This window comes from Miscanthus floridulus, chromosome 1 (genome assembly GCF_019320115.1).
Source record: "Miscanthus floridulus cultivar M001 chromosome 1, ASM1932011v1, whole genome shotgun sequence".
Classification (NCBI taxonomy): domain Eukaryota; kingdom Viridiplantae; phylum Streptophyta; class Magnoliopsida; order Poales; family Poaceae; genus Miscanthus; species Miscanthus floridulus.
The window spans coordinates 16,815,295-16,826,721 of record NC_089580.1 but is presented as its reverse complement, the minus strand read 5'-3'; the positions used below and the strand labels follow the sequence as shown (position 1 = coordinate 16,826,721).

The 11,427-nt window shown below is 44.9% G+C and overlaps 1 protein-coding gene across 1 annotated transcript; it reads right to left on the bottom strand.

Moving 5' to 3' along the window:
- Positions 1–6,698: 6,698 nt before the first annotated feature.
- Positions 6,699–10,664, bottom strand: LOC136552388 (uncharacterized). Its single transcript, XM_066543973.1, has 7 exons — positions 9,796–10,664; positions 9,567–9,605; positions 9,387–9,457; positions 8,231–8,295; positions 8,062–8,151; positions 7,857–7,949; positions 6,699–7,488 (listed from the first exon to the last, which is right to left on the bottom strand). Exons 1-7 carry the CDS (start codon positions 10,212–10,214, stop codon positions 7,087–7,089), a joined length of 1,179 nt encoding a protein of 392 aa, XP_066400070.1. The 5' UTR covers positions 10,215–10,664; the 3' UTR covers positions 6,699–7,086.
- Positions 10,665–11,427: the final 763 nt, after the last annotated feature.

The window sequence follows — 11,427 nt, the reverse complement described above, 5'->3', positions numbered from 1 at the left end:
TCAAGTTTTACCGTAATGCCCCTCTTTTTATAACCCCACCCTTCTATTACTCTCTCGGTTCCAAAATATACCTGATTTAGATTTTCTTTTCTTGATATATTACTTTTGTTATGTATCTAGACATAGTGTATATCTAAATACATAGCAAATAATATGTATCTAGAAAACCATAACGTCTTGTAATTTAGAACGGAGTAATTTTTAGTTAGAAGTGATATTTTTTATAATAATATCATATATTACAAGAAAAAGAAAATGATGTCACGAGGCAATCCTTTCCCCCGCATAGAGATAAATCATGCAATAATATAATCTTTTCTCCAATGGCACATTAATTACTAGTGATCTAGCATTTGCTCGCGACAAATCACGTGATACTTTTCAGTTGAAAGTGGTAGTGGTAGAAGAAAATAAATTGATGCTATACGGCAATACTTTATTCCTCCTGCATATAGATAGATCTTATAATCATTATATCTTTTCTCAAAAAAGAATATTAATTGCATAGTGATCTAATGTTGCTCATGGCGAATCAGGTTATACTTCTCAATTAAAGTGATGTCTCTTTACTGTACTAATAGAAAATAAGAATTTGGTAGCATGCAACAGATCCTTTATGTCTCCTTCATATAGATGGGTCATGGATTATGCAATCATCATATCTTTTTTCTCAAAGGGGGGGCATTGTCTAGTGATGCTCATGAAAAATAATGTAGCATTTGTCGGTTGGGATTGATATCACAATATCATAGTAGTAGAAGATAAATCCTGCATAGGGATAGATAATATCATAATTCCATGTTTTTGTGAGTATTGATTAGTAGTCTATTATTACTATTTGTTTAAATTGTTTGACAATTTCGATCATGTGCATGTAAAAGGATATCTCTTTTTTCATAGTAGTATACGAAAAGAGATTGATGGCATAAGATGATAGAGGTGGGTCATTCAATCGGCATATCTTTCTTTTCTCAAATGGAGACATTGGTTGCATAGTGATATGTGTAGCTCCTTACAAATCACTTAAAAACTTCTCTACTGAAAGTGGTACTAGTAGAAAAAATAAATTAATGCAGCAATATCCCTTCTCTATATGGATGAATCTCTTTTTGTCATGGTTAGTAGAAGAAATGGATTTAATGGAAAAACAATTCTTTGTTTCTCATGTATAGAAATGGATCATATAATCTCCTAATCTTTTCTCAAAAAAAGACATTGATTGCATACCTATCTTGTACTGTTTGACAAACAATGCAATACCTTTTAGTTAGAAGTGATATTTCTTTATCATTATAGCATATTATAAGAAATGGAATTTGATGGCACAAGGCAATCCTTTCTCTCGCGTAGAGATAGATCATGCAATAATCATATCTTTTCTCTAATTGCACATTGATTACATAGTGATCTAGCATTTGCTCGCGACAAATTGTGTGATACTTGGTAGTTGGAAGTGGTAGTAGAAGAAGGAAAGAAATTGATAGCACACGACAATCCTTTATTCCTCTAGTCCTCCTACATATTGATAGATATTACAATCATCATATATTTTTTTTCAAATGAGGATACTAATTGCATAGTGGTCTAATGTTACTTATGGTGAATCAGGTTATACTTCTCGGTTGAAGTGATATATCTTTATCACACTAATAGAAAATAAGAATTTGATAGCACGCAACAAATCCTTTATGTCTCCTTCGTATAGATGGGTTATGCAATCATCGTATCTTTTCTCAAAGAGAGACACTAAATGAATAGTGATCTAGTAATGCTCATGAAAAATCATGTAGCTGAAAGGTCCTAATATGGCTAGAGGGTGGTGAATAGCCTATTTAAAAATCTACAAATCAACTAGAGCAATTTGATTAGTGTGATAAATAGCGTAATGCAAACTTGCTCTAGCTCTACAAGGATTGCAAGCCACCTATCCAACAATTCTAGTTGCAATGATTACTTAGGCACACAAACTTGCTATGTAATTACTCACTAAGAGCTATCAACCTTGCTACTCTAAAGAGCTCAACTAGATGAATATAAATAATAAAGCAAGCTTTCAATTCTAATTATACTAAAGAGCTTGTGTCAACTAGTTTGCAAGAATGTAAATAAGTGAGTAAGGTGATTATACCGACGTGTAGGGGATGAACCAATCACAAGATGAATATATAGCCAATCACCGGGAGAATGCCAAAGACAAGAGACAATCGATTTTCTCCCGAGGTTCACGTGTTTGCCAACACGCTACGTCCCCGTTGTGTCGACCAACACTTGGTGGTTCGGCGGCTAAGAGGTGTTTCATAAACCTCGTCCACACGATTGGACACCGCAAGAACCGACCCACAAGTGAGGTAACTCAATGACACGAGCAATTTACTAGAGTTATCTTTCGGCGCTCCGCCGGGAAAGGTACAACTCCCCTCACAATCACCGAAGGCGGCCACGAACAATCACCAACTCGTGCCGATCCTTCACCGCTGCTCCAACCGTCTAGGTGGTGGCAACCACCAAGAGAAACAAGCGAAATCCGCAGCGCAACACGAATACCAAGTGCCTCTAGATGCAATCACTCAAGCAATGCACTTGGATTCTCTCTCAATCTCACAATGATGATGAATCAATGATGGAGATGAGTGGGAGGGCTTTGGCTAAACTCACAAGGTTGCTATGTCAATGAAAATGTGTAAGAGTTATCCCTTGAGCCGGCCATGGAACTATAAATAGAGCCCCCATCAAATAGAGCCGTTGTACCCCTTCACTGAGCAAAACACGCTCTGACCGGACGCTTCGGTCATACCGACCGGACGCTGGCCCTCAGCGTCCGGTCGCCCGATGGACGCCACGCGTCACCAGCTTCAAACGTTGTTCGTCAGATTTCAACGGCTACGAAGCTGACCGGACGCTCCGATCAAAACTGACCGGACGCTGAAGCCCCAGCGTCCGGTCGTTTCCAGTAAGCTCCCCGAGGCATGTTTTTTCGACCGGACGCGTCCGGTCCACCTTGACCGGACGCAGACCAGCGTCTGGTGCTCAACCCTACCCACTGTGCCGTCTGACAGCTCGACTGGACGCAGCCTTTCAGCGTCCGGTCAGTAGACCGACGTCAGCATCATTTCGACCAACTCCATTTCAACTCTAACTTCTTCACACTTGCTCAAATGTGCCAACCACTAAGAATTTTGCATCCGGCGCAATAGAAAATAGACATTTTATTTTTCCAAAAGCGCCGAATCTCAACCCTGCAAACACCTTGTGCACATGTGTTAGCATATTTTCATAAATATTTTTAAGGGTGTTAGCACTCCACTAGATCCTAAATGCATATGCAATGAGTTAGAGCATCTAGTGGCACTTTGATAACCGCATTCCTATACGAGTTTCACCCCTCTTAATAGTACGACTATCAAACCTAAATATGATCACACTCTCTAAGTGTCTTGATCACCAAAATAAAATGGCTCCTACATTTTATACCTTTGTCTTGAGCCTTTTGTTTTTCTCTTTCTTCTTTTCCAAGTTTAAGCATTTGACCATCACCACGCCATCACCATTGTCATGATCTTCGCCATTGCATCATCACTTGGAGTAGTGCTACCTATCTCATAATCATCTTGATAAACTAGGTTAGCACTTAGGATTTCATCAATTAACCAAAACCAAACTAGAGCTTTCAGTAGCATTTATCAGTTGGAATTAATATCACGATATCATAGTAGTAGAATAAAAGAAATCGATGTCACGCGGAAATCCGGCATAGGGATAAGATGATACCATCATTGCATATTTTCTCAAATGGAGACATTAATTGCATAGTGATTTTGTACTACTCGGCACAAATCACGTGATACTTCTCAACTGGAAGTGGTAGTTTTTATTTTGGAAAGAGCAACCAAAGCATTGCCACATATGTTATTAGAAAAAAAAGAATTGACTCAGTTTTTAAGACGCAACCGGGCCCGAGAACCAAACAACTACTCAGCTAAAAAAGCCGACAAATACCGCACTCCATACTACTAAGAGCAAGTATAATAGCAGGCTGTAGGCCGACTAAATGCTGAGGTGGAGGAGAGAGGGGAGGAGAGAGAAGAAGCGGGCTGTAAGCTTACAGCCGGCTTGGGCACAAGAACCAAGAAAGTCTGTGAGAGAGACAAGTGGGCCATGTATTAACTGTAAAGAGCTAACTACTATATGAGTGGACTGAGAGAAGGCTGCAAGAAACCTTACAGCCAGCAAGCCGGCTGTATTATTAGCCTTGCTCTAAGAAAAACAACTATCCGCACCGGAAACAATGGAAGAAAACAGGCAAAAAAGAGGGAAGCAACCACAATAAAAGCACTAATAAAAGAGGATGGCCACACCTGCGACAAACTACTAACAACTACGGACAAACTGGTCACATGCACCAAAGACAACTTAGAACAACTACCACCTCTGGAGGGACGCAACCCAAGATGAACTACCAAGAAACTAAAAACTGAGAACACCTCGTTGGAAGTGGTAGTAATAGAACAATGAAATTATGGTAAGTGATTTGTCAAAAAAAATTATGGTAAGTGATAATCCTTTATTGTTCATGCATATAGACGGATCTTACAATCTTGGGTAACACTCCTGGTTTGAAAGTGGTATCTCTTTTTTTTGCGACGAAAGAAGAATTATATTAGATAATAGCTGCGTACATGGAATACACTACATATGTCCAGAAACTGATTTTCATCTAAACAGTACCCATATTGTGAATAGCTTCAAATCTCAACATCAAACCCGTTTGACGCTTTGTATGGATGACCGCATAGGCAAACACTCAGCAATAGGCCTTGCATAGAGATGGATCATACAATCACCTTATCTTTTTTTCTAGAGACATTGATTTTATAATGATCTAGTAATGCTCATGACAAATCAATGCAATGCTTCTTAGTCCGAAGCGATATCACTTTATCGTAGCAGTAGAATAAAAAGATTGATAGGATGTGACAATCCTTTATCTCACATAATAGACATATATAGTTTTTACAATCACAATATCTCTTCTCAAATAATGACACCAATTGCATAGTGACTTAGTATTGCTCATGACAAATCATGTACTCCCTCCGTCACAAAAAAAGAGTCGTTATCGGAATCGTGCTGGTCAAACTTTCTCAACTTATGTGCAACATTTATATCTCTAAATAAGTTTATTATGAAAGTATATTCAATGATCTACCTAATGGTACTAATTATGTACCATAAATATTAATATTTTATCAAATATATTTGGTCAAAGTTAAAAGTAGTTGACTTTTTGAGAAGTGAGAATGACTCTTTTTTAGGGATAGAGGGAGTAGCGCTCAATTGAAAGTGAAACTTGGTGAGAACAATAGGAACAGGTATTGGCATTCATTTTATCCTATTTTATTTGTGCCTTGTTGTTTAACTTGTATATTGTGAAGAAAAAAAATCTTGCATTTTATAGACCATAACAAACTAATGATACCCACAATGACACCTCATCGACCATGATGAGGAGTACTGTACAAGAGTAATCCTATTTATGTCAACATATTTGCATCGATTATGGATAGAATGTCAAAGGACAGTACCAGTAATAGCGAATCTGCACATACACCCTAAACTCTGCTTCAATACCACGGGTTGCCTTTTTTATCCTCTAGCCAACATTTCCACTGATTAGATGGAAGTTAAATGATAATGTGTCAATTACAAGCCACACATTAAGCAATCAATAAAAAGAGGAGCTTCCCAGCTTTTCATATGGGCATTTTTCATTCACTGATGTGATGTGCAGCCTGTTCGGCTAGAGGAAAACGATCGTATACGATCGTAAATTTTCAGCCAGAACAATATTTTTCTCGCACATAAACCAGCCAGCAGTACTTCTTCATAAACAGCAATAATATGAAACAGCCAACCGAATGCCGGTGATATCTACGAGTGTTGAGCTGCGAAGTGCGACGAAGAATATTCGGTGGTAAGAATGTAATTTTCGGTGATGTGCGTGGCAAGGTGGACAGAGCAGAGGAGACTTGGAGCTTTCAGCTTTCTACTAGACAACGTGCACGGCGAAAATTGTCAAAAAAAAAAAAGTGCACGGCGCATCGCGGCGTCAAGTTCGCTAGCTGGCGTCGCCTGCTGACCTCATCATTGCGACCTGCTGGAGTTATGCTCGCCGTCCGTTGGCAGATCGGGCGGCGCTAGTCGCCGCGTCAATGGCCACGACACACTTCGTTCAGCGCAAGTGGCGACCTACCGTGAACAGTCATTACGTTTACGTTGAGTGAAGTCAGGAGCCCCAGCTCCCGCGGTCGCAGACTGCGACGTCTGAACAACACCGTGATTCCGTGAATAGGAAAATAGAAATGGATCCGACTGTGCTGATTCGCAAAATTTGAAGGCCAGCGAGTTTACTCAAGCGATCACGGTTCACGATCTCGCCGTACAAAGAAATGGAAGACTTGAATTGAAATCACCAAGATCATGAAAACGCTGGCACGGTCGCACAACCTCCGACACCGGCAGCAGCTCGCGGTGGCAATAGCCGAGCTGCACGGTGACCCTGCGGACAGCCAACTTGGTTACGCAGCACCAAGGCCCCGTTTCCGGATCAACGTTGCAATTGCAAGCAGCAGCAACTGCTGCCTAGGGTGAACAGAGCAGACAGATGAGGAGACCGAGCCTGTTGCAACTTGAAACTCTGATATGGAATTGCGTTAATGCATTCACAATTCACAAGAGGGAAGGCGTCTTCCATAGTATCGGACACCGCTCGTGCAGCCACACAGGGCGAAACGAACATCGTTTACATAATTCGTACGTATCCCTGACAAAAATATCGGGATACACCGGGAGGCGCGAGTAAAGCCATCGCCGTACGTAGTGGTAGTAGTATTCCGTACTCCTGTCCTGCTCTCGGATCATCAATCACCACGCCAAGGCAAGGGGGCGAGGAGGCACACCCGCCCGCGGCCGACCAGACCGCGTCATCACCGTCCGGAGGCGAGGCGTCTTCCGCCTGCGAGTCCTCCGCGCTCAGCAGATGATCGAAGCCGCGCGTGTCCTACGGGCCAGCATGCAATGCCAGCGTGGTCAGACCCTGGGGCTCAGCCACGCCACGACGTCGTCCATCACCCTATCCTTCTCGGGCTCGATCAGGAGATCGTGCAGCAGCCCGTCGTAGAGCTTGAGGGACTTGTCCGCGGCCGAGGCCTGCTCGTACAGCGCCCGCGAGCCCCTGGGGTCGGTCACCAGGTCGTCGGCGCCGTGCATCACCAGCAGCGGCACCGCGATCCTGTGCAGGTGCTGCTGCAGGTACGACGTCAGGCGGAGGATCTCGTAGCCCGTCCTCACGCGGATGGCGCCCGTGAACACGAGCTGGTCCGTGTATTTGGCCCGCAGGGCCTCGGGGTCGCGCGACACCGGTGGGCCGTTCCCGTGGGACGCCGTGAACTGATACCTCGGTGCGATGAGGGCAAAAATCGGTGCCATGACCTGCAGTTGGAAGCACAAACGCTTTTCTTGAAATTGAGATGGGTGAGGACAAATGGTGTCTGCAGACTGCACGCTCCAACATAAGCACAGAATTGGTAGCAAGCCTGAAGTATAATTTTCTCAGACAAATCAAACCATGGAACAACATGCTAGTCCGAAAGTTTACTGACCCCGTGACACAATGTTTAGGAAACCACAAGGGACCGTGCTTCTGCTTCATTTTTTTTCAAGTAATATAATATAAATATACTGCTAGATTATATTGTTCAAGAAATAACAAGACAAATATTACTGAACATTCAACCTCCTTCATTTTTTCAAGGATGTAAGTAGTAGATTATCTATTGTTTAAGAAAAACAAGACATACCGCTATGACTGGGTGGGCAGGCTGAACACGGACAGCTGGTGATGTCAGGACAACACCGCTAATGAGAGTTTCAACCTCTGGATCAAGTGCAGCCTGTCAAGAATCAAAACAATTAGAATCTACAGCAGAAAAGAAATGTATAACAACACTCTTGGAGAAAGTAAGGACCACAATAATGCAATTCATATGGTATCACTGACGTTACCTTCAAAACGATACCTCCACCAGTAGAATGGCCGAAGCAGAAGCATGGAAGACCGGGGTTCTCAGCTAATACTTTCTTGAGGTACATTTTCTATATTGATCAGAAGATTTTGAATAAGGATTTACACAGATAGTCTCAGACAGATGTGAAGATATTCAATTGCTCTTACCAAATCATTGACAGCATGATCAAGAGATTGCACATATCCATGGAGACCATCACTTCCACCATGACCTGTTGTAACACAACACAATCTACAGGTCAGATCAGACTAATATATTTATCACTGATTCTCACAGTGATGCCTGCAGTTCTGACAAATTCCAAATATTAGTTAGCTCAATTGTTTGCTGCATTATTGCTATTGCCATCTGGTTCCTAATCTAGAATCTCATTCTATACTCTTACAGCCTGACATAGTTAATATTTTACATGGTTATACATAGTAAAAACCTATAAGCAACTTCAAGCTAGCATGTAGTTTGTCTAATTCAACAAGGAGAAGCTAAACTGAGTATGGGAAATATTAGTTCATAAGCCATTCTTTATTTTAGAATTGTCAAATGATGATGTGTACCCAACAATCTGTACCCCTCAAATAGAGTTAGTGTCCAAGCCAACAATAATGAATGATCAACACTCCAATCACAATATCGAATGAGAAACCATTGAACTGGTGCACCTTATCTAAGCTCCAGATCACAACCAGATAATACACGATACAGGAAGGTAACCACAAAGTAACAATGACAGAAAAGAAGCATCATAGATAAGCTCCCAGCTACAAACAAGATAACATTATTCATCTTAACTTCTCATGGTAAGTTTCTGAAATTTAGCTGGCAGGAAGGTCAGTCGAGGGCAACTCAGGGAGTCAGGGTCCTGAATTTTATTTTTGAAATGGGTCAATAAAATTAGAATCGGATTAATACGGAGTAAGGACAACCAAGGAATGAACAGCTAAAATGAAGCTCTATTTTGGAATCGAGCGATGAAATTTGAATTGATTAAGACGGAGTCGGACAACCAAGGAATGAACAGCCAAAATGAAGCCAACAAAATACCTGGACACCAAAGTCAAGTGTAAAAAATAGACGGCCTTGCATTTCACTTTCAGGATTTAAGACCAGAAAAATTGTGTTCATTTCGTCCTAGTGAGAAATTGGCATTTTTATTCATTTCTCGTTATCGCTGGTGAAAGATTCTGGCACCAGTTAATTAAGGTCACAATCACACAATCATCAACATGGATGAAAATTAAATCAAAGCATACACGCATAAGATTTGAAGCATTACAACCAAAAAATGAGGAAAAAGATGCTCACCAGTCCAGTCCATTCCGTACACCTTGATGCCGATGTCATTCAATCGCCTCGCTAAATGATCATACCTCCCACTGCCACACCAATCCAAGGAAGGTCAGGGTCAGCCATCCGCTACCAACAAAGCAGCATAGCTAGAGAACCGTTTCGAAAGAAACTGATAGGAACAGGAACCGTTCTTACCTGTGCTCGTTTAGCCCGTGCATGACAACAACCAGCGCCCTGTGTCACAAATCACCAACAACAAAGGACGAATAATTAGATCATCAAGTCAATAGCACCAGAAGGCACCTTTCCTAGGAGAAGAAAGGAACAAAATTTGCAAAACACATGTGGACAGAGTCCCCAGGATGCCTGGATTTTATTGGGTTCCTCTGTTTCGTGAGTTAGTGTCCTTGTCTCAGTGCCTCACCTTGGTTTAATGGTGGAGGAAGGCGGGTGCGGCCACCAGCACTGCGTGAAGAGCGTCTCGCCGCGAGCGGTGGCGATGAGCACGTACTCCCGCCCGGCCTCCCGCGCCCGGCGCATGGCTATCTCCCTCCTTGCGGACGCCTGCCTCCGCGCGGCGACCATGGGCGAGCCGGCCGGCACCCGCAGAACCACCGAGGACGCCGCCTTCCCCTTCTTCCCGCTAGCCCCCGACGACGCGGAGGCCGCGGCATCGGACGGCATGGCCGTGGGCACGGCCCCCGGCCGCGCGCGCCACCGGAAGGGCAGGAGCAGGAGCAGGGCCAGCGGCTGGAGCACGGCGAGGAGCCGGCGCAGCGCGAGCAGCGAGAGCAGCGCGCTTAGCCGGCCCGCCGCATCCGCCGCCTGCATGCTCCCGGCCATCCTTGCGACCACCACCGGCTCCGTCTCCTATCCCTTCTTCTTCCTCGACGCGGGCCGCGGGAACTGGTGGGTTGGGTTGGTCGGTCGTCGCCGCTGCCGTGACCCGTCTCGCCCCCAGATAAAGCTCCCGATCCCGGAACGGTCGCGCCGGCACCGCCCTAAAAATGGATTCTCTCCAGCGCAATCCTCTTCAACATCAACCGCCACCCCCCCAAAAAAAAAAGAGTCGTGTTCGTCCTTTTATCGATTTAGCACCCTCTCCTTTAGCCGCCCGCCGCCGATTCTCGAACCGGGTTCTCGAGGCGCACGCAACGAAGGCGAGTGGCCGGAATAATCGGCGATGAAAAAGGAGGAGAAGTTGAGTAGGGCTTCGTGAGTGGGAACGGAGGCGAAGGTTTTATAGCCGCCGCTCGCTACCGCACCGGGAGGCGGGAGGGGGGAGGGGGGAGAGGAGGGCAGGCGGAGGCGGAGGCGCCAAGGCAGGGAGAGCACCGGGAGTATGAATAAATCGAACGAATCGTCGCTTGTCGGGCCGCGGCGGGCGGGGATCGTGGCCGCAAACGGGCCCACGTGGCGGGGAACGGCTGGCCCCACACAGCAGCCTCCTTCCAGGCAAAGCGTGTGGACGGCGGTAAAGCGGCAGGCCGCGTGGCGCAACCGTAGCGGCTGGGGAGCCGCTAAAAGAGAAGCGCGGCGTGGGTCGAGTGTGGCGGGCCCCGTGTGGCAGCGGGCTTGGGTGGGCGACCGGTCGCCGTCGCTTATCTCCACCGGGCCTAGGTATCGTCGCGACTCGCGCGTGGGGCGGGGCTCTCCTCGTCGTCTTGATTCTCTCGGGGGCCGGCCTGTGGCGTGGAAGGTAACCTGGGCAAATTACCCGCTACCTAGCATCCGAACCTGAACCATCTGAATTCGTACCTGAACTATTCGACCCGATCTACTCGGTTATAATTTCGGATAGTGATTCTAGATACCCAAAATTAGTTCGAGAAATTCGGATAACACCGTCCGGTACCCAATTTACATATATTACCCGATATTTTTAGAGCCCATGGACCAATGTCATCAACGATTCAACATCTAGATTGAATTCAAGCCCACTATAGCACTATGCGGCATTGGCGCATTGCGGCCAGCAAGTCCACAGTCTCCACTCTCCTGTCTCCACCCGAGACCCCGACCTCGACTCCCCCAGAGGCTCAGACCGTCGCGCCCC